This window comes from Rana temporaria, chromosome 2 (assembly GCF_905171775.1).
Source record: "Rana temporaria chromosome 2, aRanTem1.1, whole genome shotgun sequence".
Taxonomy (NCBI): domain Eukaryota; kingdom Metazoa; phylum Chordata; class Amphibia; order Anura; family Ranidae; genus Rana; species Rana temporaria.
In genome coordinates, this window is record NC_053490.1 from 80,869,684 (window position 1) to 80,896,851 (window position 27,168).

Below are 27,168 nucleotides of genomic sequence, written 5' to 3' on the forward strand. Positions count from 1 at the left end.
TGGAATTCCTTACCTCTATATATGAGACTTGAGAATGATCTATTAAAGTTTAGGAAGTTTTTAAAAAAACGTTTTTATTTTCACAAGCTTATGACCCAACTTAGGGTCAGACATTTGTATTGCGTCTAATTTTTCTTTTAAATTCTGTTTTTATTTGATTTTATGATTGTTTTACTGTGTACTAGGCTGAGAGATCTTCTTCTGTATATGGGATATGTTGGTTATGAGTGCATCGAGGCCCTCGGGTAAAGACTGCACTCTCAATAAGCATTTTTATAAATAAAAAAAATACAAGTGCAAAGTGCACTTGAAATTGCACCAAAAGTGCACTTGGAAGTGCAGTCACTGTAGATCTGAGGGGGACATGCAAAGAAAATAAAAACAGCATTTTAGCTTGCACATGATTGGATGATAAAATTAGCAGAGCTTCCACTCATTTCAGATCTACCCTTCAGATTTACAGCGACTGCACTTCCAAGTGCACTTTCAGAGTAATTTCAAGTGCACTTTGCACTTGTAGTACAAAGTGGATTTGCCTTTTGTAAATAACCCTCAATGTCTTAACTTCCGAAATTATCTGAAGAATGGGGTAAACAGATGTATCAGTCAGCAGATTAGAGGCTTAACAGGCAACGTTTCCTAAGGGAGGTATGATACTCTTTCAAGTCTTTATGGAACATTAATTTTCATAATTATTACAAACATATAACATTACTTTAAATGTATAATAAAGTGACTGATTAGCCAATATATGAATTCTATATCATTATTTCAGCATTTGGTAGCTGCTGGAGATTTAAAAAATGTAAAAAAATTTTTAGCCCTTAGAGTCGGTTCACACTGGGGCGACCTGGGATCCGACTTCAAGTCGCCCCAAGTCACGCGGTCGAGAAAACAAATGGAAGCGAATGGGAGCCGTCTTAATGTACACTACTGAAGTCGCTCCGACTTCAGAAAAGGTTCCTGTACTACTTCAATCCGACTTCTAGGCGACTTGTAGGCAACTTGTACCCATTGATTTCAATGGAAGTCACCTCAGAAGTCGGATCACTGTCTTAACTGAAGCAACAATACAGGAAGATAACATACATTTCTCAGGTAAACCCCTCCCTCCCACAGAGCCGATTGTTGTTTGATTGGCCACTGGAAAACCTCCTGTCCTGGAGGCGACTTGAAGTTGCCTTGTACTGTCCTGAAGGCAACTTGAAGTTGCCTTGTAAGTTGCCTGATGATTCATACTTAAGTTGTGTCCAAGTTGCCTCCCAAAGTCGTGCTAGAAGTCGTGTTGCCCCTGTGTGAATGGGCTCTTAGAGAATGCCGTGGTAAGATCTCCGGTCCTGAGTTTTCACATCTACATGCCCAAAATAGGCTACTTATAGTATTTTTTATCATTAATATTTTATACTAGATAAATGCAATGCTAGGAGTAAAAACACCCCATGATAGGCTGGATCATCAAGTCCAAGGTTTGGCAGGATCAGAAGCAGGAAATATGTTGTGGTGTTTATGTTGCTGGAGACTCCAAAGTCATAAAAAGCCAGTGGGTGACAGAGTCCTCTAGACTGCTTCTACAGCTGAACTATCACATTTCAACAAAAGCACTACCTGTATTTAAAGTGATTGATTGATTTTTCTTTTAAATTCTGCTGCCCACTCTAAAAACAGAGCTGCCCCCCCCATTCATGCAGGTATGTACTTACCTCCCCCTTTGCTCTCTTTAGGAAACCTGGCTAGGCTCTCTTTTTCGGAAAGACAGGGTAAAACCGAGGGGTGGTGGTGTCTGTCTCTATGTGAGAAGTGATCTTAAAGCGAGTGTTAAAGAGGACCTAGTTGATGGAGTGTGTAATGAGTTTGAAGCATTATGGGTGGAACTGTACATGGGTGCGCGTCCTACAAAGGTCATCATTGGAGTTTGTTATAGACCTCCCAGTGTTATTGAGGAGGTGAAGACTGAGCTCCTTGCATAGATGGAAAGAGCTGCAAGTGCTGGGACAGTGATAATAATGGGGGATTTTACCTATCTGGAAATTGACTGGAGTAATGGCACTGCTGGAACAGTTAAAGTGCAATTGTTTTCCCCTGCTGCAGCAAATTGGATCATGCTTTGCTTGTGTTTTTCACCTTCCTCTGGATCAACTGTGAGTGAAGGATTGTGTATATGGGATTGTATGATTTTTTTCTTTTTTTTTGGTTGAACTAGATGAACTTGTGTCTTATTTCAACTTGACTAACTATGTAAAATTGAGTGCTGCCTTGCCATGTCTGCACACTAACTTCCCATAGAATGGAATAGGATGTACCCATAAAGCATGAACAACCTCTCATTCAATTCTCAAGACAGACCAAGAGGCCTCAGCAGTTTGAAAAGGCAAGTATTGACCCGTTAGCACAGCTCTGTGTACTGAGGGAGCTTGGGGAATATTCTTGAAAAATACAAGTACTTTAAACATAATCCTGTGAACCATACCCGGAAATCTCAAATTCCAGTATACCAAGAAGGAAATAACTTGTGAAGAGCCACAGTCCGATGGACTTTTTTCATCGGAAATTCCGATCGTGTGTGGGCCTCTTCGGACTTTTTTCCCCTCAGTGTTTAGAAATAAAACAAGTTTTATTTTTTCCAGATGGAAAAAAAACTATAGGAAATTCCTATCGTCTGTGTGCAACTCCGATGGAGAAAAAACCCACGCATGCTCAGAATCAAGTCAACGCATGCTCGGAAGCATTGAACTTAATTTTTCTCGGCTCGTCGTCGTGTTTTACGTCACTGCATTTTAGACGGTCGGAATTTGGTCCGACAATGTGTATGCAAGACAGCTTGAACGGAATTCCGACGATGGATTTTAGGCCATCGGAAATTCTGATTGTGTGTATGGGGCATTAGTCTCTATACACCCATGAGACACATGCTATAACAATACAGGTAATTCACCTTATAATAAGGTGATTCATTTCAATCAAAAACGTTTCCAACAACGTTAAAATCCTATATTCATGCATTAAAGGAAAGGTTAGACCCTAACCACCCCTCCCAACACAGAAGGTCAATTTCATTACTTCAAAACATGTAAAGTATCATCACAAAAATTTAGTGGGGGGTTGCATTTACCAAGAACACCTTAAATACATTAGAAATAAGAAAATAACTTGTGCAAACCTAACATTTAGAAGTTGGTTTAATGTTGCTTAGTGTACTATAATCATTCGATCTTAAAATGATAGCATCACTGGAGGACAAGCAATTTTTCATTTCTCTACAGTCCTATGGAACTAAAGTTTATGTCATCCACAGGACAACAGTCATTGTAGAAGTGCACAGAACATTCATGGCACATGCAGTATGAGTCTATGTCCTGTCTCTGTATACTGAGTGCAGTCCAGATGATAATCAAATTATTGTGACAGCTCCGCTCCCCCTTACCTACCTTGGCCCCTGGGTCTATAGACTCGGTTATAACGCACAGACTCCCCGGCCTTGGTCTGAGGGTCAGTGATAGTCTATAATTTTTACCTTTGTTTTATTTTGTATCTTTGCATGATGTTCTGTCTTATGCTCCATGCCCATATCCCCTGCATGAGAATTTATTTAGTTTTCTTTTTTTTCTCCTTTATGTCAAGGAGCTCCGTGACTACGCCCGCAGGACCCGATCGCCGCCAGTATCCAGCGATCAGGTCACAGAGCCGAAGAACGGGGAGAGGTAAGTGTAAACACACCTTTCCCTGTTCTTCCTAGTGAGAGTGTCACTGATTGTCTGTTCCCTGTCATAGGGAACAAAGATCAGTGACGTCACATGCAAAGCCACGCCCCCTAACAGTTAGAATCACTCACTAGGACACACTTAACCCCTTCAGCGCCCACTACAGGTTAACCCCTTCACTGCCAAGTGTAATTTTCACAGTAATCAGTGCATTTTTATAGCACCGATCGCTGTAAAAATTACAATGGCCCCAAAATAGTGTCAAGTGTCCGATGTGTCCGTCATAATGTTGCAGTCACGATAAAAATCGCTGATCGCCACCATTAGGGCCCTTTCACACGGGCGGATCAGTAATGATCCGCCTCCGTGTGTCCGCTTTTTTGCTCAGCGGGGGTCCTCCGTAAAATCCCCGCTGAGCCGTCGGCTGACAGGCCGGTCCCCGCACCCTATGGGGGATCGGATGAACACGGACCGTATGTCCGCGTTCACCCGATCCGATAGACGGAAGAAAAATAGGATTTTCTTCCGTCCGATTTTACGGAGCTTTGCGGAGGCGGGTGATTATGGGTGTCAGCGGATGGTCATCCGCTGACACCCGCAATCACATAGGGACCAATGTATGTCCCGTTTTCATCTGCAACGGATGGATGAAAATGCGGACATACGGTCCGCACATGTGAAAGGGGCCTTACTAGTAAAAAAAATAAATATTAAGAAAAATGCCATAAAACTATCCCCTATATTGTAGACGCTATAACTTTTGCGCAAACCAATCAATAAACGCTTATTGCGATTTTTTTTACCAAAAATATGTAGAATACTATTCTGGGGAAGTGATTGGTATTTTTTTTTACACATTATGTTTTCATATAGCAATGAATTTCACAACCACATTGTGCTGAACGAAATCGATTCAGTTTGTTTTGTTGTGATTAGCCACAGCTGATCACATGGCACAGATGGGCTGTGATTTTACCAGTCTGTACTATGTGTTCACTGTAACCAATCACAGCTAGCAACACAATTGTACACACAACATGGTTGGAAAGGAAGCCAGCCATTATTTACAACTGTTATGTGACCTGCTGTGATTGGGTACAGCGGGTCAGTACAGTACTTGGTACAGTATGGACACAGCCGGTGACCAATTGTGCAGCAGCATGGCCCCACGGACATGCATGATCTGTGAGGGTGTCATAATGTCCACCCAGATCGAAATGGGTTCAGATAAAAAAAAAATGTATGCCTTTACATCCACTTTAAAAGTTCACTAGTCTAAACTCAAATGTTAGTATAAAGTGATATTAATAGTTTTGCTGGTAGGAATGATTTACAAGTAAAAAAAGGACATAAAGACTTCCCTAAGGCTAGTTTTACACTGCAGCACCCGGATGTTTTTCCGGCAATGTAGCGCCGTCTTAGCGGCACTTTTCAGCTGCTATCGGGGTGTTTTTTACCTTAAAAAAAATGTAAAAAATCATGTTTTGCAGTGCTTTTAAAGTGTTTACGGCGCTTTGGAAACACTGCCCATTCAGTGCAATAGCCAGGGGTGTTTCGGGAGCGCTAAATACAGCGCTCCCAACCCGCCCCAAAGATACTGCTTGCAGGACTTTAACTAATGTCCCGCAAATGCACTGGCCCAGTGTGAAGGCACACACTGCACAGAATGTGAGGCAGATTTCAGCTAAAATGCCTGAAAACTGCCTCAGTGTGACAGTAGCCTTACATAGAGAAACTGCAGCTCTCATATCAGCCTAAGTCAGAAAAGCCATTTGTGAGCAACAGTAAAGGCAACCTGGTAAGTATCCCATTCCTTCTATAATTTAATTAATTATACATCCCAAAAAAGTAATATTACAATTAGGGATGCACCGATACCGATACTGGTATCGGTATCTGTGCAGATACTAGGCATTTTCACGAGTATCGGTACTCGTGAAAATGCTCAGATACCGAAAACCGATACCGGAAGTGACGTCCGTTGGGGCGGGACACCTTCTGTAGAGCTAGGAAGTCGGGCCGGGGCACAGGCGTGGCGGCCGGTGTATCCCGCGTGAAGCTGAGCACAGAGCTGCTGCAGCCGAACACAACTGTGGTGAATTAACCCCCTTACATGCCAAGTGAGTGGTTGGATTTTAAAGACACACCCTGAATAAGGGGTGACACAGGGACAGAGGGTGGATGAGGAGGGACACAGGGTGAATGAGGGGTGACATAGGGGGACACAGGCTGGATGAGGGGGGACACAGTGGGGATGAGGGGTGACACAGGGGGACACAGGCTGGAGGGCAGGTGACCGGGGGACAAAGTTTGGATGAGGGGGGACACAGGCTGCCCTCACTTACCCCTCTACTTCCAACTCTGCCCTCACCCCAGCCTCGCCCAACTCCCTAACAACCCCCCTGCCAAACCACCCTCCTACCTACGCGTTAGGTATCGGTAATTGGTATTAACGAGAACCTGAGGTAAAGTATCGGTACTCATACTCAGTGTTAAAAAAGTGGCTCCAAATAAGATCTCCAAATAAGTATAAAATACACAAATGAATGTGTGTGTGTGTATATATATATATATTATATATATATATATATATATACCGTATGTCAAAATAAAAAAGTTAAAAAGAAAGTGCTTGCAACAGAGGTCCCGTCCGATATATAATATATACTGTATATATTTATAGCACTGTTAAGTAACCGAATTTGACTTGGTTTGCTGCATATAAATGTGCAGAGAGGGAATGTGCAGGATCAGGGGAGTGAGCAGAAGTGATACCAGTCAGCAGGCTGAAAGTGGAGAGAGGGCACCACAATACTTCTTTACCTTGTGCTGGTAATATCCACGCACTTGTGCTGTGTGACAGGATTGTAAATCTCAGGAATGGATGGACAAAATACAAATTCATTGGCAGGTTAACAACCAATATATATTGTTGTTTGACTGGAGTTCACCTTTATTATTTATGTAAAGCACTTTTGTTGAGTCAGGATGGCACATAACTGTAAACTGGCTTTAAGAACAGCTATTTCCTCTCCAACCATTGTAAGCAATCTGGCTTACCAGTCCTGCATGGGTTTACAAATAAAATATTTCATTTATTAATCTTGACATTTCTACAGAACATTCACCACACCATTAAATTAGAACCATAGCAGCTTGAAAGAAATCCTTTCGTATGCCTTTCACATTTTTGAAACACTACAGAGAATTGTAGGCGATCTACAGGCATCAATGTCTACAGGAAGATATAACTGTGCTGTTTTTCAAACTGAGTTCAAACACAAAATGACATAATTTTCTCTTAAAACCAGACTGCAGTGTTTACTTTGTTGTAATGTTCAACATTGTTTATGTCAATAACAAACGCAGGTCAAGTACACTTTAGAAAACCTCTACATCAGATCGCTGTGATGTGCTCATTTAAGTCACTCTTTCTTCAAAACTCAGGAACAAAAAAACAAAACAAAAGAACAAATGACAAATATTTGAACCTAATGCCGCGTACACACCATCACTTTATGTGATGAAAAAAAATGACGTTTTTAAAAACGTCACTTTAATTGACCATGTGTGGGGGAAAACGTCGTTTTATGTCTTCTAAAAAACGACCAAAAAAAATTGAAGCATGCTTCAATTTTATGTGTCGTTTTTCAAAACGTCAACTTTTACTTCACAGAAATTGACCGTGTGTAGTAAAAAACGTCGTTTAAAACGACGTTTTTTCACCCGTGCATGCCCAGAAGCTACTTATGAAGCAAGCTTCAATGGAAAAAGTGGTGAGAACGTAACCTCGCTTTGCTAGAACATTGTGAGAAAAACGATGGTGTGTAGGCAACTTCGTCTTTGAAAATTGAAGTTTCAAAAACGTAATTTTTTACTTCACAGAAAATGTCGTTTTTTTTCATCACATAAAGTGATGGTGTGTACGGGGCATTAGAAGATGAAACATCAACGTCTAAGATGTATGTTTATTAGACCTTTGCTCAACAACCACAATACAATTGAGGGAAAGAGAAACACAGGCGCATCAGTGTGTGGACTGCAATATTTAATAGAAAAGGTGCATAAAAACTCACATAGAAGTTACTGTGTATAGGAACATTGGGGTCCAGTGAGCCACACCCATCAACCGTTCATGCTGTGTTTATAATCCACGCTCCTCATGTCCAGATTGAATAAAACGTCCTGACCTGCAGGATACTGTGGCGCTCAAGCGGGATCCAAACCAAGGGTTGGAGAGCAGAAGAGGTCCGATAGAGAGCACTATAGTGCAATGCTGGGCGAGATGGTGTCACTGGCGGCCCCCCCCCACCCCAGAGCACCCTGTCCCCATGTTGATAAGGACAGGGCCTCTTCCCGACAACCCTGGCCGTTGGTTGTCGGGGTCTGTGGGTGGGGGGCTTATCGAAATCTGGAAGCCCCCTTTAATAAGGGGGCCCCCAGATACCACCCCCCACCCTAGGTGAATGAATATGGGGTACATCTTACCCCTACCCATTCACCTTGAGGCAAAGTGTAAAAGAAAATAAACACACGACACAGGGTTTTTAAAGAAATTTATTAGACAGCTCTGGGGGGCCCCCCTCTCTTCTTTAGCTCTTTTACCAGGGGGGGCCTTCTTCTTCCGCTCTCCGGGGGTCTTCTTCCGTTCTCCGGGGGTCTTCTCCCATCTTCTCCGCTGTCATCTCGGGGCTCCCCGGTGCCTTCTTCTTCAGGGTTGGCCGCCGCTATCTTTGTGTGTTAGCTCTTCTGTGACGTCTTATTCGCTTCTTCTGCCTTTTTCCGATGTTGACACAACGCTTTTTCCCACTGCAATGACGGGTGCGCACCGATTTATATAGGCCTCTTATGATGTCACAGTCCCATCATGCTCCGGTACCTACCCACGTGGTACCTACCCTGTCCTTATCAACATGGGGACAGGGTGCTCTGGGGTGAGGGGGGCCGCAGAGCGCCCCCTGCCCCAGAGCACCCAACCCCCCTATGTTGAGGGCATGCAGCCTGGTACGGCTCAGGAGGGGGGGGGCGCTCGCTCGTCCCCACTCCTTTCCTGTCCGGCCGGGCAGCGTGCTTTGGATACGGGTCTGGTATGGATTGTGGGGGACCCCCACGCATAGGGGGGGTTTCCTTACAACCCATACCAGACCCATGCCGGTTTTGCATTTGAAATTTGGCGTGGGAGTTCCCCCTCAGGATTCATACCAAACGCCGCAGCTAGAATTGGCGGGAATCCTGAGGAATAGCATGCCATTCTCAGAATTTTCCTTCTGTGTTCCTCGTCTGTAAGCGGGCCTATCTCCTCTTCCCATTTCCCCAGGTATTGAGGGAATTCTGGTTCAATTTCTTTAATTAATATCCTATACATTTTGGATATACTTTGCTTTAAGCTAAGGGGAGTAAGGGGAGAGTGAAAAAGTTTCTCTATTGCCTTTGAAAGGCTAGAGTTCCCCCATAATATCGATGAATTGAAAGGCTAGAGTTCCCCCATAATATCAATGCATTATAAGGCTTGCTAGAGTTCCCCCATAGTGATTAATGCTTGTATGAAGATGTATCCTTGAGCTTATAGGATTAGTTACACAAAAGCCAAGAACCTTGCCATGTTATTATGTACTAGGCGAAGAACATAACAGATAAGGTGCTGTAGAAACCAGATGTCTGTCGGGCACAAAGAAGATTGCTATATTTTACACACGATGTATAATTGTGACGAATATTACTTGTATAACTTAATTACTTAAATATGATTGGCTGGGACAAGGGTGTTCCTTTCTTTTATGATTTGATTATGAACAAGTACGCATTAGAAATAAAGTCTAGTTTGGACATACCATATCTGCGTGTGGATGTTTTCACTGGCCAATGCATTGGGGAGTTCCATACATCCAGATAGTCCTAAAAGCCCTGGTCTAGTTGAACCACCTACCTTACAGCCTTCATGTATCCTTTCCCCCGTAATGGTTGTGGCAGTGCTTGTGTAAAATGCTGCTCCATTTATCTAGTGGCATATTTCCCCTTTTTTGTGTAATTTTCTCATACGTGCAAATGCCATTTCCTTCCATTACATCTTGTAATAGTATTTTTTTTTTTTTGCCCATCTGGTGAAATATATGTGTTCCTCTTTCCCTGGCTTAAAGTCATTTATGCCCAATATCGATAGTAATGGTGAATTGTGATCCCAATGGTGCATCTTTCCTAAACCATACCAAATTTTAAAAGTGCTTCTAGTTAATGGATTTGTGCTATTGGCCAATTCTCAGTACTGCCGTGGTATCCAGACCATCTTCCCTATATCTACCTTACTTTGTGAGCTCTATATATTCACCCAACTTTACCCCTCTTTATTGTGAATCCACTCTAACATCTGGAAAATACAAATCACCTGATAATATTTCTCAAAATCTGGGGCTGCTAATCCTCCTGACCTTTTAGCTTTTATCAATGTTACATATGCAATTCTGGGCCTTTTATGTGCCCAGATATATTTTAATGTTATTGATCTTAAAATAATCCTGGGAAACTGTTATCAGAATCATTTGGAAAATATAAGTCAGCCTTGGTAGAATATTCATTTTTACAGCATTTATTCTTCCTACCCATGAAAGAGGCTTATGTCTCAGGTTCTCCAAATGTTCTTTAATTTTATTAAGAACTGGTATATAATTTGCCTTAAACATGTTCCCTACTGATGCAGTACATTTTATTCCTAGATACCCCAATCCCTCCTTACACCATACAAAGGGAAATTTAGGTTGGATCGCTCACTGTTCCTCCCTTGGGACAGTAATATTCAAGATCTCCGATTTAGACATATTTATTTTAAAGTTAGTAAGTTTTCCATACCTGGTTAACTCATCTACTATGACTGGGATTGTTATTCTAGGGTTAGACATATAGAAAAGCAGATCATCGGCATATGTGGCTATTCTAAATTCCCTGTTCCCTACTTTTGCCCCTCCAATGTCTGTGTTTTTACGAATCACCACTAGCAACGGTTCCAGTGCTATTACAAACAGCATTGGGGACAGGGCGCACCCCTGCCTTGTCTCATTAAATAAGTCCAAAGGGGGAGATAGAGTCCCATTTATTCTATTTTAGCTGTTGGGTAGTGATAAAAAGCCGATATCCATTTTAACCCCAATACCCAAATGTCTTAATGTTCCAAACATGAAGCCCCAGTCCACCCTGTCGAAAGCCCTTTCAGCATCAATCGATAGGAATGAGACTGGGGTCTTCCCCCTCTACTTCCTGGATCAAACACAGTGACTTCAGGCTGTTATCTTTCCCCTCCCTCCCTCCCTGATACAAACCCTACCTGGTCGCTATTTACCCATCTTGGTAGTAGGGGCTTTAATAGGGCCTTTTCAGCTATTACTTTCGCAAAAATCTTTATATCTGTATTTAACAGGGATATTGGCCGGTAACCTGCTGGGACTGTTGGATCCCTCCCTTCCTTTAAGATAAGGGTTATATGGGCCAGTAGCGATTCCTCCCACAGGTTCTCTCCTTCAGCCAGGGCATTGAAATATTCGCACAGTTTAGGGATCAAAATCTTTTGAAATCTCTTATAAATATAGAGTTCAGTACCTTTCGGGCCCCGGGGACCTTCCCGGGCACTACTTACTTCTACTGACGTGATTAGAGATTCAAGTTGCTCCAGTTCCTCCCTAGGCACCATTGGAAGGTCAAGGCCTCTCAGGTACTCAGACTTCTCCCTCCCTACGTACCTCCTTCTGATTCACATTATATAATGAGCTATAATATTCATGAAATACCTCCGCTATTTCCAGGTACGAGTGGACCATCTCTCCCTGGTGGTTCTTAATTTTAGGGATAAAGGAGCATTTTTTTCCCTTATTACCCGTGCAAGCCACTTCCCGGATTTATTTCCCCATTGGTATCTCTCCTTGTTTACCATGTGGAAGGCAAGTTTTTTCTCTTGTTCTAAGAGGTCTGCTATTTGCTCTATTTTTATTACTAACTCCTGTGTCTCCGGGGTACCTTGGGGTCTTGTTGTTTATTCTAAATCCTGTATCTCTCTATATAGAGAGCAAAGTTTCTCTCCTCTTTCTCTTTTTCCCTGTACCTGCCCCTATCAGTATCCTCCTTATAACAGCCTTATGTGCTTCTCACAGGGCTGTACGCAAGATTTCTAGTGTATCATTTACAGCAAATAAATATTCAGGCTCCTGCTCTATCTTCTTGATAATCCCCGGGTCCTGAATAAGAGTCATTCAGTCTCCAGTTCCTCCCCTGCCTGATATTTAATATTTCTAGCTTAATCACTACTGGGGCATGATCAGATAGAGTAATTGCTTTAATCTCTACGCTTTTAAGGGACGGTAATAATTGATGTTCTATAAAGATATAATCAATCCTTGAAAATGACCCGTGGACTGGGGAATAAAAAGTGTAGTCTCTGTTTCCTGGGTGCCTGACCCTCCATGTATCTACCAGGTGATGTTTCAATAGTAATTTTTTTACAGCCTTCTGTCTTTTAACTGTAAAACGAGAGTGGCCTTCTGTTGTATCTATCTGTGGGTTTAAATTTCCCGCCATTATAAGTTTACCATCTTTAAATGCTTCAAGTTTATTTAAGGCTTTCTTTAACTACTTGCCGACCAGCCGCCGTCATTCTACGGCGGCAGGTCGGCTCTCCTGGGCGAGAGCCCGTAGTATAACGTCGGCTCTTTGAGCGGCCACTAGGGGCGCGTGCGCCCCCGCTCGCCCCGACTCCCGTGCATGTGCTCGGCGGGCGCGATCGCCGCCGGGCACCCGCGATTGCTCGTTACAGAGCGGGGACCGGGAGCTGTGTGTTTTCCCCTAGTGAGGCCACCCCCCCCACAGTAAGAACACACCCAGGGACATACTTAACCCCTTCCCCGCCCCCTAGTGTTAACCCCTTCACTGCCAGTGGCATTTTTATAGTAATCCAATGCATTTTTATAGCACTGATCGCTATAAAAATGCCAATGGTCCCAAAAATGTGTCAAAAGTGTCCGAAGTGTCTGCCATAATGTCACAGTAATGAAAAAAAATCGCTGATCGCCGCCATTACTAGTAAAAAATATATATTAATAAAAATGCCATAAAAATACCCCCTATTTTGTAAACGCTATAACTTTTGCGCAAACCAATCAATTAACGCTTATTGCGATTTTTTACGAAAAATATGTAGAAGAATACGTATCGGCCTAAACTGAGGAAAAAATAAGTTTTTTTATATATTTTTGGGGGATATTTATTATAGCAAAAAGTAAAAAATATTCATTTTTTTTAAAATTGTCGCTCTATTTTTGTTTATAGCGCAAAAAATAAAAACCTCAGAGGTGATCAAATACCACCAAAAGAAAGCCCTATTTGTGGGGAAAAAAGGACGCCAATTTTGTTTGGGAGCCACGTCGCACAACCGCGCAATTGTCAGTTAAAGCGGCTCAGTCCCGAATCGCAAAAAGTGCTCTGGTCTTTGGGCAGCAATATGGTCCGGGGGTTAAGTGGTTAAAAATAAGTCTGGATCCCTATTTGGACAATATATATTTGCCAGCATGCATTCCATATTAAACAAGGTCCCCTTTACAAAGATAAATCTCCCCTCAGGCTCTGCCAATTGCTCTCTTACCATAAAGGCTATAGTCTTGTCAAAACCTATGGCAACACCCCTTGAGTGGCTAGATGTTGAGTCCCCATAAAACCACATCAGGAACCAATGTGAAGCTAGTCCATGCCCCAAAGCGTGAGCAATATGCGTTTCTTGGAGATAGACAACATTCGCCCCCAAAAGAAGAGCTCTTTAGTTACTTTATACCTTTTACTTGGGGCATTCATCCCCTTACATTATAAGTAATTACATTTATTGTGGCCATGGTTCATCCTAAAAGAGCAACTGGCAGATCACGGAAAATCCAGAGAAAAGGAAGAGGAAGAAAAAAACAAAACAAAACAGGCGCGTTACAGGCGTTCCTGTTTTAGTGTGCCTAGAGGTTCCATGCCCATTGTGATACTTGTTTCAGCTAACATATAGCTTTAAATATTCCTAGAGGGAGGTAAAGCTCCTAGAGACCCCCAGCTTTCAACAGTTGTCAGCAAGTGACACGCATATTAATAACAGCAGTTCTCAGCTGGTAGCCACCTCAACAAATAGTGGCGCTTATCCACAAGTGATATTCTACTAATAGCGTTTATCAATGGATAACAGGGATTGTCAACCACTAGTGGTAATTTCCCAGGGAGAATAGCAGGTGGAAAAAGTTTACACAAAAAAAGAAAAAAAAAAAGAAATCCAGCGGCATTTTTTTGGTAGCAGTTATCGATTTTAGGGACAGTTGTCCAGAGGGTGCAACAGTTGTTAATGAATTGTCCATAGATAGCAATGCAAATAGCAAATAGCGATAGCAATAGTTATCAAGTCACAGAGTACCAGCAGTTTTTCTAAGAGTTTTTCAAAAGTGGCAACAGTTCTCATATAGCAGCAATAATCCTCTGTGGGATGACGGCAGCTCTATACAGATCAGTATACCTGCCAGCGTAGTTCATCAAAAAGAACAGCCGTTTATCAGGATATGTCAACAGTCTATCCGCAGGCAGAAAAGTACAAATTTCTCAGTTGTCAGCAAATAGGAATGCTTATCAATGGTCAGCGTTAACTGTCAGCAACAATTATTAAAGGATAAAAGTATTCTCTATTAGTGACACTAATCATCCACAGCAGTTGTTGGCATTTATCAGCAGGAGTTCATCAGCAAGTGCAGGTAGCCGTGTTCGTTTCTAAACTCAATAGGAAGCATTTCCTACAGTGGTCATCAGCAGGTGACTAAAGAGCAAGATTCTCCGCTGTTTTAAACGCTGACCTATAACAAATGATACCAATTCTGTACAGTTCTTATCCTCATTCCTCCACAGTTATCAAGACTTGACAAACATATTTTCCTTTTTTAACTGCTATCAGTGCTTTTCAATGTGCAGTGCATAATTTTATTTTAAACATATCATAATTATAGGCTATCTGAATATCAGTTTTATAGGTTTTATAGATTCCTCAACAGCTTCGATTCAATTAAAGTTCAATTTGCACAGTGCTAGCATATGAAACATATGGAACATTTAAGTTTTAGTTGTTTAATCCTACCGCTTCCACCATACTCGTTGTAGAGGATGTATCCTGCTGCAGATCAGCTCACAACTTCAGGGACCCTCCTCAAGCAGCTAAAGGGGGAGATCCCAGCTCCAGAGGCAACCTTCAAACCTTCCCTTTGTTCAGGCAGCAAGCACCATGCAGTATAGGGCTGCACAAGGCGACACAGCAGACTGTGTCCGGAGGTATAGGGGGCAGCTATCTAAGCTCTAAGTGCCATTTCTTCCTGCTGCTCCATTCCTCTGTTATCAGCAGAGTTACTTCTGACAAGCTCTCTGAAACATGAGAACAGTAGCTTAAAATTTGTGTCTGGGAGAGAACTTAGAGGGAGATAACAGAACTACACCTCTGCATGTTCCTTTGTCCCTCTGCCTATGTGGAGTGGGTGTGTGCCTTTCCTCCAGTCAGCTCACACATAGTGTAAGCCCAGACTCTACACCCACTGCTGAAAGAGGAATGAAGATTTATAACACAATCTGCACTTTCCAAAGAATGTAGAAAGGGAAACACAGCAGAAAAACAGGTAAAACTTATGTAGGGGGATTTGTATCATCTCTGTGTATCACGCGAGGCTATTCACTTCACTGGGTACAGGAGAGGGTTAACAACAACTTTAAGCCTTCTGATCAGTAGTGACATATAGTAGTGAGCTGCAAACACAAGACCAGCCCCGAAGCTGGTGGAATGGAGTTCCACCACGTTCCAGCTATAAAAGACCTGGACAACTTTATTATTAGGGGTAAAGAAAAAAAAAGCTCACCTCATGTTTCAAGTCTATTGTAAAATCTGAAGTTGGTGGATCCTTAATAAGAATCTTAGCAAGCCTAGAAAATGAAAAAATAATTATTAAAACATCATAAAAAAGTACATAAATAATTTTTTTTTTACAGTTATATGCCAAAAAAACAAATGCAAAAAGCATTAAATCCAAAAAAAATGTTTAATTGCAAATTCTTTCTTTTAAATATATTGAATTATAATAATTACATTAAATACAGAGTAGATCATCAAAACGTTTAGTTATTACATTTCTAACATTAATAGGAAACAATTATGAATTCCATTGTAGTAAAAGACATTTGATTTTTTATTTTCAAATATAAATGTGGAAGGAATGGATGCTCACATATTAACTCATTTAGTAATTTTTATTTTATAGATCTGAGTGGATCTTGGAGACCAATGGGACATTTAGATGGGTAATTTCAGCAATATTTTCCAAATAATCTTCTCTCCTTATGCTTGGCTACAGAAGTTATGTAGACAGAAAATGTCATACTTTTGCAATGTTGTACTCTATTTTACTTATAATCTATCATGTAAGTGGACAGATAATATACTATTCTTATATATTGTGCTTGTGAGCTGCTTAAAGTGTATGTAAACCCTCACAATGTAAAACAACTCATTCAGTTTAAAATATAAATTAAAGGCAAAATATTTGTGTATACATATAAAAAAATAAGCATCCTTTTTCCGTTAGTGTTTTTTTCCTCCTTAAATCTGAGGTCACAGCAGGAAAAATAGAGCACTATACAGAGTTTAATAAAGTGACCAAATCAACATAAAAAGGATTACATACAGAGCATATAGTAAACTTGTGGAAGGAAAAAATCTCAATAAGACCTCCCAAGATCCCTACATCAGTCACTATACATAAACCTCTCAGCATGCTACCAAGCCCTAAGGTGACAGAGCTATATAATGAGGCAGACAAAAACTATTCACATACATATAAACCCTGAGAGAAATACAAAAATGTCAACTAGGGAGGAAAGGGTAGGGCACAACTTCAGTCACCCCCCCCCCCCAACCTATTATGCAGAAAACAGAAATCACCATGGCATTCCTTATGCAGGAGAAAGATTTGAGGTAGGTCAGAACATGTTGACTCTGCAATTTCCGCTCCATACACCAAATTAAAAAAGGTATATTTTGTATTGCTCTGTAGTTTTGAATTTCAACAGGCCCATGTGGTAACAAATTTGGTAAGACGGTCTTGTGAGATACAAATACCTTCTTCCATTTTAATATTAGTCAGCCTTTTACACCATTCCCTGAGCATTGGAATACAAAGTCTGGTGGCGTTAACCATGAACATGGCTAAAGATTTATAATAGGATTTCCTGGAAGAGCAATGTAAAAGATACTGGGCTGGTGTATAGACCAAAGCCAGTGTGGATACCTCAGTGGTAATCCAGGTGAACATCCTTAGAAAATGGCTAAAGCAGAATGCCATATTTTGCATGCTCTCCACCCACTTTGACACAGCTCTATAGCCTGATCTATCTATAGCACCATTGAACCAAAAGCTGCCTTCCTTAACACAATGTCAATTAAGGCTTCTCTTACAGATTACAACAGCAGCCAAACAAATCATCGCTAAACCTTGGGAGTCGTCCACCCTCTGTGTCCTTGCAGTCAAAAACAAGGTCAAACAAGCCATGATTCATGTGAAAATTAAGACTGTTGTCACAGACAGCATTGCCAAATATGAAGCTCTATGGTCCCCATGGGTAGTACAAGTTTTTCCACCCAACTTTGATGAATCTATTCTGCTTCCATGAGTAGTACCATTAGTGGAATGCTCCTTATTGGCACATTCTAGACACCTGGGGGTCCCCCCCCAACTCCTCTTCTCCTTATTCCTTCCTCTTCTTTTCCCTTCACATTGTGCTCCCTCTCTCTCCCCCCCTGCTCTCTCCCTGTATTTCTTTTTCTATCTTTCCCTGTAAAACCAAAATTATTGGCTAGCCAACCATTGGTTGCACTTAGGAGTGCTGTTAGTTTATTGTTTCACTATAGCTATGCTTTGCGAGTCCTGTTTATTCACTATCTGCTCACATGCGGGTCAGCAACTGCCTCATGCGAGTGAGCCTACTAGACCTTTAGATATGCTCCCTCAAGTCAAGTACCTGCTTTCCAGTCCAGATTAGCTGCATTATGACATACTAAAAAGGCAGGGAGAGCTGGTCACAGGGCTGGGCCTGCAAATGGAAAGAGAGCCTTTAGGACCATCTAAAATGTTCTATCTGCAGAATCTTTAAAATAAGGAACATCCTCAATAAGTACAGTGAAATGTTTGTGTAGGATGGCGATGACAGGATCAACTACAAGAACAGCACACTTCTTTGCAAATTCTTATAGCGTTTAGCAAAGACTTGGAGTGAACATTTGTTTTTAAGGGTGACCCAGTTTTTAGACTACATATTCTGTCTGATTATAAACAGGGAATGTTCACAGGATTTCGAAGGTCTCTCTGTACCCAAAGGGGCATGGCAAGACAGGGGACAGTCAGGCTGCACAATGCCAAGGTTTTTGTGGATGGCAGTAGTGAGATTTTCAACATTAGCCAGCATGTTGTGTGAAGCTTCCTCTTCAATATAGTGGCAGTCTGGAGAAAAAATATCTTCTGCAGCTTCCTCCAATATTGGCTCAATATCCTCCTCTTTCTTTATGTGTCTGCATCCTCCTGGACTGATATATCAGGATCTAACTATGGTTGAGAAAGGGGAACAGGCGCTGCATTTTGAAGCATTGGATGAGGATGGCTGAATTAGGACCATAAATTTTATAAGGAAAGGTGGCATACATGCAGAAAACAGGCATTTGTTGCATGCATGAAATACTGAAGAGCTAGAATCGGGTGGCAAGACTGGTGGTAAGGCTGGCCCTTGCTCTGATGCAAGGGTATCATCTTCACTCTGAGGTTGAGTGTTGTGCAGGTCTTTGGCAGAGTGAATGTTCACCTGCAATTTTGCATAACTCCCTTTTGCCTGGTCTCCACCATAGCTAGTGAGAGGATTTTCCCTGTGGGGTACACTCACAGAAGTTGGAGCAAGAGTATAGGATTAGCGCGTCTGTAAGGAATGCATGGTAACATTAGTTGTAGACCATCGTGTAATGAATCCTTGTGGCAAAAGTACAGGAGGAAGTACCTGAGTACCTTATAAGGGCGCACTGATGTGTGATGCAACACCCAGTCATCCATCTGACACGAAGCTCTGAGTCGTTGAGCTTTAGAGCCAAGTTTAAAAAGTTTACACTGCAAGCTGAATAGAATTTGCCCATCATGGTGGGCATACCCCTGAAGGGGTCTTAAGGAATCGGGTTCCGTAACAATGGACCACAGCCCTAGACCTGTATAGCACCCTGTGGCTAACTAAATGTGTTGCACCAAGTGTCAAAGTGAGCCCCAGGGCCCAAAACAACATGACAGGTTGCCCTGCAGCATGGGGTCAAGGTAGGGCTTCTAAAGTTTTATTGAGGTTGTGCCTATTCAGATATACTGCATTTATGTTCACATTAGATGATAGTCAGGTGCTGATTGAATAATTCAAAGATAAAATAATATAAATCGATGAATAAACTAGTTAAGCTAGGGGTGATTTTCTGCAAAGGAGAAAAGGTCCATCACCGTCAAGCAGTTTTATGCTGTCTAACACCGTTTGCCACATTCAGATGGATACTAACGCTTGGAGACATCCAAGTCTTATATTCTTACATTGTTATGGGTGATCTAAATATAAAAATATTTGGTAACAAGTTATCAAAATGATACAGTATGTTTTTAATTCAAAACCTATTTGTGTCAATAAAGTGTTGAAAAAATCCAACTTTTTAAGCCTTTATTTAACATATGTTACAAGCATGTCATACAGAAAATTGAGCCAGTTACTCTATTAATGCACAAAACTGTGGACTCATGGAGAGAGGTAGGATTAAAGGGGAGGGACCCAAGGGGTGTGCCCTCCGAAGCACCAGCACTTTATTACATGCGTTCCAGTAGCGTTCATCCTGCTGCTCCAGCATGAACACTTGTGCTGTTTTCACTGTTTATATGTTTGCTATCACCTATGTGTATAATTTTGTAGCCTTCTAGCTTTAGCAGCGCCTGCTGTCTTATTCACCTAGTACTATTGTGTTCACCTTGGATTTGTTACTATGTATCACTGAAGTCGTGTACTGTTTAGATGCACTTATTTCATTTTTGGATCTAGCACTGTATTTATGAGATTTATACTATTATTTCCTATCCCTACAGCGGGAGCCATTGCATTTCCAAGTCTCTTACGCCGTCGTATCTTAGGTGCATATTTCCGCTGGCCGCCAGGAGCGCTTCCGTATATTTCCGTGTCGAATATGCAAATGAGCTAGATACGCCGATTCACGAACGTACTTGCGCCGGCGTATTAATATACGCTGTTTACATAAGGCGTACGACCGGCGTAACTTTACTCCTCATAAAGCAGGGGTAAGTCATGTTAAGGTAAGGACATCGGAAACGTCGGAACAGCGTCGTATTTTACGTCATTTGCGTAAGTCGTACGTGAATGGGGATGGGCGTAGGTTACGTTCATGTTGACTAAGCATTGAGCCGGCGTAATTTAGGGAGAAAATTCGATGTGATACTGAGCATGCGCGCGCATGCGCCGTTCGTTAGGCGCGTCATTTACGTGGGGTCACGATTCATTTCCATACAACACGCCCCCTACCAGCCTACTTTGAATTATGTGGGCTTACGCCGGCCCATTTACGCTACTCCGCCGCAACTTACAGAGCAATGGGTAGATTCACGTAGGGGCGCCTAAAATTAGGACGGCCTAGCCTACTTTTTTTAGGCTACACCGCGTTAAATTATTTAGGTTAGAAGTGATTCTCAAACCACTTACCTTCAAATTTTAGGCGGCGTAGCCTAAAACGAGCGGGCGTAAGCGCACCTAATTCAAATGACTGGGAGGGGGGCGTGTAGTATTGAAATGAGGCTTGACCTCACGTTTTTTGACATTTTTTACACTGCGCATGTGCCGGGCGACTACATTTCCCAGTGCGCATTGCGGCTAAGTAGGCCGTACGGGCCTATTGATTTTGACGCGTACGTAAACGATGTAAATCCCGATTCGCGGACGACTTGTGCAAACGACGTAAAAAATTCGAACCTCGCGGCGGGAACGGCGGCCATACTTAACATTGTTACTCCACCTCATAGGTGGAATAACTTTAGGCGGCCTATCGCGTACGGAAATGACGTAACTCGACGGTGTAGGCACGGCGTACGCTCGTAAATCGTCGGGAATCGGCGTATCCCCTCATTTACATAATCTAGGCCGGCCGCAATGGAAGCGCCATCTAAGATAGAATGGTGCAAGCCAGCCTATCTTAGGTATGTTTAAGTGTATCTCTGTTTGAGAATACACTTAAACATAGGCCGGCTTAGATTCAGAGTTAGGTCGGCTTATCTGTAGATAAGCCGGCCTAACTCTTTGTGAATTTACCAACAAGTGTTTTGTGAATACTGCACTTGCCTGTCTAAGTTGCGGCAGCGTAGCGTAAATAGGATACGATACGTCCGCACAAAGATGCGCCCAGATACGTGAATCTGGCCCTATGTCTAGTAACCATGGGTGGATAAATAAATGGTGCTGGAATTTAAAACAAGACATATGGTCCATGAGAAATATTAAAGTGGAGAAAATTAGGTCCTGCTAGATAACTTCAGAGTGGCCACTTTTGAAGGTATAGCTATATGAAACATTAAAAATAAGTGCCTATAATCTTTATAATCCAATAATGTACTGTCTCACCCTGCTCAACACATTCTTAGTTGCTCTCCATTTTTGCCATTTACTAGATCACTAGAGGCCGATCTGCTGACAGCCGAATGATTTACTGCTGTACAGGGGTTCTGGGCTTCAACAAGAAGAAACAGGAACAATGCTGGAGGAAATTTACAGCACACACTAATTTTGGTAGCATAAGTATTAATGTGAAATGCAAGTTCCTTGCTAAAAAACATTATTTTATATTGTGTCGTTATGAGTAAAGTTCCACTTAAACTTTAAAATGTACAGTGTATGCCCATGTAACATTGCCACAGATGACCTGGAAGAAGCTATATTTATGAACAAAAAGTCAGAGGAAGAGGTGGGCGAGAGTGAAACAAGGAGGAAGGAGATGAAGCAAATAAGAGGAAAACAGCATAGAAGGTACGGTCAACCAATGTTGGGGATGCTCAGTAATAGAGGGACGTACAGTGGAATTGCAGTATTGCAGAATCATTGCACAGGCTGTTAGAAAAAGAAACCAAGTATCCCCTTCTCTTTTTTTTTTTTTTTAACAATAGATTTTTATTGATTTTCACATTAGATAGTACAGTACAGGTTGCAATTTGTTCAAAACAATACAGTAGTTATACATAGTGTCAACACAAGAAATGATATCAAATTATAAACATGTCTAATCACATGTAGGCTCTTCATAATGTAACATAAGTTAGTGTCGCCGTGCGCTACAACCTGTCACCCCAGTTGGGTTCACACTGTGATCACGTTTTAAAAAATACATTAGTAAGAGACCTGTCCCGAGCCCTGGAGTAGGGTGGAGGAGCTCATTTATTCCAAAGCTACTTGTGTTTAATAGTTTTAGTTGATAAACAAACTCAAAAACTCATGTATATGAAGTCGCCCTAAGCACAATTCTTAGCAGTTCCCGGCCTGTGGAATCTTACAGTCGCCTTGTTAGGCTGGGCCAAATATCACAAAGTATTCCCTTCTAAATAAGAGAAAAATATTCTGCTAAAAATATCAGGCAGTAATCAGACAAAATCCAAGGCTTATGTGGGTATTCATGGATGCCAACTCAGTAGATAATGTGAAACATAGAAATGGTCAATTCTAGAATCATGTGTCATTGAATGATTGATATAATCTTGAGTCGTCGGGTGTAAAATGCACTACAAGTCTATCAAATGAAAACAAAAAAGGGCACTTGCAAAACATATTCACAAGGGAAAAGGGAAATCTGATATTTGTGTGAGGTTGTGTCATTTTGAGGATCAAAAACCAAATTAAGATCTCTGAAAAAAAACTGCAAATATCTTACGTTTGGAGAAAATGAAAAGGAGTGTTGAAAGGTAGTGGATTATGATTAGGCAAGTAAACATTCACAAGGGTGAAAAGGTGATCAAACGTTTTTACATTCAGAAATAAAATAATGATCCTCAGTAGGGATGAGCTTTATGTTCGACTCGAACATCGTCTGTTCGTACGTTCGACGAATTTCAAACAAAACGGGTCGTTCGCGCCAAATTTAAGTCACGTCGGCCCATAATTCACTGCGGCGTTCCGCGCTGATGATTGGCCAAGCATGCACCATGACCCTGCATGCTTGGCCAATCACAAGGCGCAAAAAACGAAGAACTACAATTGGCCAAAGCCAGGGTGGCTTTGGCCAATTACAGTATGGCTCAGGGGGTTTAGTACACGCCCCACACTATATAAGGCCGCCTGTAAGGCGGCCACATGTAGTGTTTTCAGCTTTGTTAAAGAAAAGAACAGTCAGACAGTTAGAGAGAGAGAGATAGATAGAGACACAGTGTCTTTTCTACCAGATAGATAGATAGATAGATAGATAGAGCAGGAAGGCTAGTCAGTTCAGTTAAATTTACAGTGTGTAGAGGATATATATACATCCTAGCGTTGTACATATATTTATACACTGTATAGCTTAGCTAGATCAGCTATTCCTATTGTTAGGCAGTAGATTGTGCTAAATGCAGTGCTCTAACGTGTTGTATTGCCTGCATAGTGTTTAGTTTACACCTAAACATAGTACTCAGTGTTAGTGGACGTGTGCTATTTAATTGCCCATAAACGCATTAGCTGTTACTGCACATGGGCTATTTAATGGTGTAAAAAGGGATATTGCGTGAGTGAGAACGTCGTTCGCAGTCAGTAGAAAACGTCGTGAAAACGATCATGCAGTACGACGATACGAAACTTGATTTTTGGACTTTATGATCAGTGGATGAGTTTGTTGGTTAGATATGGGGAGAAAGCTAAGGCTTGACTGACATTAGTTTTTTTTTATACATTTTGACTTGCAGAAATAATGGAGGCCTTCAGAGAACAGGAGTTCTTCACAGATTTGTTCAAAGGGGCCCCGGATGGCAACTCCCCTTTTTTCTAGAATTTTTCTTTCCAAAAAAATAAATTTATTGAGCCAAGGTCTGGCATTGTAATGCCCCCCCACCCCTAAAATAATCGACATATTGTTGCCACACAGCACGTGCACTTTGGGGGGCCAAGCCTGTATGGACAGTCTCACGGGCCACCACCACTGGAACATCAGTGGCCTCATCAGGCACAAGTGTCATGTAGTTTGTGAGGGTCTCTTTAGGAATTGTGCAATATGCAGGAGCAAAGTATGACATGGTTCTGATTCTACTTAAGAAACCTACAGTCCTTATCTTGTTTGCACCGCCTGTATACTGCTGTTCAAAGTATATAGGGCCAAACGGTCTTGTCAGGGCCGATCCTCGCTATAGGCTCACTATGCAAGCCGCTTAGGGCCCTGCAAAGCTGCAAAGGGCCCCCCAAATTACTAGAGGCCCCGCCTGGTGAGAAGTCATTTTCGCCCCCTCACCCCGCTTCTAAACTTTCTTTAATGTGACATGTCACTGTCATCAGCGCCCCCCCCGATTCTCATTTTTAATGTGCCATGTCATTTTGCTTAGGGCCCCAGGGAGGTCAGGATCGGCACTGGGTCTTGTAATGACTTGGGGGAGTGGTGGCGGGGAAACTCATGCTATTTTTTTCAATGATTTTTATCCATATTGCAGGGACCAAACATTAAATTAAAGCCGCAAGCAGTATTAAATTACTTTTTTCTGAGAGTAATCTCATGTTGTGCAGGGACATTTCTAAACACGTGCCACTACTACACCCAGCAGGTACCATATTTAAAGGATTTTTTTTTTCACTTTAAGCATCATTAAAATCGCTGCTCAAGAAAAAACTACAGTTTTTTTTTCCATTGATACATGTTCCCTGGACAAGACCCGGGTCTCAAAGACGTTTTCCAACAATAACTTGCATATTGGGCTTTAAAATGAGCACTTTTGAATTTGAACGTCCCATAGACTTCAATGGGGTTCTAAATGTTCGCGCGAACGGTCGGTCTGTTTGAACGTTCTGGTGCGAACCGAACCCGGGTATGTTCGGCTCATCCCTAATCCTCAGTATCTTTTCATTGGTGAAATATTGTAAACGGGAGAAAGACATGGATACCAGCTGCAAATTCTTTGGATTTATGGTCCAAAAGATTACTTGTTTAAAAAAAAAAGGGAAACACCTAAATTTCAAAATTGGGTAGTTTGACTCCCTAAAATGTGATTATTGCAGAAAAAGCACCTTTATCTTTTGTTTGTGCATGTAGAACATTGATATCTCCTTCAGCTCCATAACTTGAAGATCTGTACCTTGTGTAGTATTGGGGGTGTTTAGCTCTCGTGGTAGATGCGTTTTCATGCAGTCGACAACAAACAGGCATATAACGTTAAGGGCCTGGTAGCCCACGTTTATTAAATCGGGAAAAACAAAACAAAAGTCCACTCTGGAATCCCACGCAGGGGTTTAAACGATGATCAGAAACAACTGAAAATACTAGCCCATCTGGCTACTCTTCGACAGCACTTCGACAGCAGGACCATAGGTACTGGTCCCTTATACCAGCAGCTCCTCCAGACCCACAGTCCTGGATGCACATGGCTTCGAAGCCCTTCAACGCCCACAGCGTATGTCCACACGCAGCATCTGTCCCAACACAGAGACACCAGCAGCCACTGCTGCAAATCCACCTTTCTCTCCACTCTGCTCTCACCTGTCCCTCATTATATGGGCTGTGTGCACCTGGGAACACAACATGCTGGCTATTCATAAGACCTGGACACAGGGTTGGAGATCCCATTCCGCCCAAGTCTCTGCAGGATCTCCAAACTACACAGCCCGAACTTAGCTTTGAAACAGAGAAAACTGTTTTGGCAGCTTTCTCCGGGTTTTGCTATGCTGTGTAGTTCTGCAGTCCATTGACATGCAGACACTCTGTCAGTTTTTGCTCCCTTTTCATAGTGACAGGGACACTATTACACTTGATACACATCTGAACATCTGAACTGGAGGAAGTCTGCTGGTCTCCAGAGCACTGCATTTGTGACCCACTGATAATGATGCTTTCAAGGCTCAAATGCAAAGAAATAATAAATGTACATTTTTGCTTTTTGCAATATGGGGTTTTTCGTTTTTGTTTCATTTGTAAGGTGGAATTATCCTTTAGTGTATCCCTGCAAAATGAGTGCTATTTTGGGTCTAGGTTTTGCTTCATCTAAAGAAATGAAAATTGTAGTAGTGTTCCTGATAGGAACACTTAAAAGTGGCATATTTATAAAGCAGCAAAATATGATTTTCACCAGTCCACTGTCTTTAAAAACGTACATCAGAAGAATTTATTTGTAGGAAATGTCAGGAAGTTTCAGGCTAACAGCTTTAAAAATATGTCCCTGATTCAGGAATCAGGTTACAAAGGACAAAAATCATAAAACCATTCCTAGACTCTGCAAAGCAGATGCTTTTACTATTAGTACTATGAGTATGCGGTCTGTATTTCACTTGAAAGACATTTGAAAAAAGAATACATTTTAATTTACACGTCTCCAAGGCAGATCATCTGGTGGACAGGCATCTTGTAGAAGCTGCCTAGGTCAACTAAAAGCCTCACTCATTACACGACTATCTCAAAATACATGCAGTGAACTGAAATAAATAAAGATAGAGGTGTTATAGGCTTAACAACTGCATCATTAATCCCAAATGTGTTGCAATTACAGAATCCAGATTTTAATAATTTTCTTAGAGATGGAAATAAATATAAATCCCAATTCTCATGCCCTTCCCTAGAAATGCCTTTAAACATCCCTTTTAGATCAAGAATGAATACATCATTTGGACACTGTGCAGATCCAGTGAAATGCTGGCCCACAGTACAAATTCAATGCCAAAACGTTTGTGGCAAACATTTCCTACCACTTGGGAGTTTTCACCGTTTTAATTTATGTGAATTATTCCTTAGGGGGAATGCTAAAAAATACACACAGCATACCATGGGAGTTTAAATAAATCAATGTGTTTTACTGCACTAAATTAAAAATGAGCATAAGGCTCACTAGGAAGAGATTATGGAGAATGTTCTCATAACTGAAAAAAACTATATAAAAGTTCTGTATCCTTTCAACTGTTACCAATTTTACTTTTAATTGTATTCAGTGTCACACTGTCACCTACATTTGTCAACACCATCCCGGGATCACCCACTTAAAATTTAAAGTACAGCTGGTGGAGGCTGTTTGCATGCAAATGTAACATGCCATGTTGAGCTCACAGGGCAGTACTGCTTATAAAACTCCATTCAAGTCAATAAGGCCTTTCTGCAAATCAAGTTAATGCTGGCTCGCATTTGCAGTGCATTAACCCTTTATAAATTGCCATTGGGCAAAAAAAAAAAAAA

At 41.7% G+C, this 27,168-nt stretch overlaps 1 protein-coding gene across 2 annotated transcripts in view; it reads right to left on the bottom strand.

The window, feature by feature from the left end:
• B3GLCT (beta 3-glucosyltransferase) overlaps positions 1-27,168 on the bottom strand; it is a 604,827-nt gene that overhangs the window by 96,937 nt on the left and 480,722 nt on the right. For both annotated transcript variants that reach the window (XM_040340455.1, XM_040340454.1), the window contains one exon: positions 15,590-15,653. In XM_040340455.1, coding sequence (XP_040196389.1) covers positions 15,590-15,653 — 64 coding nt within the window. The remainder of the gene's footprint in view (positions 1-15,589; positions 15,654-27,168) is intronic.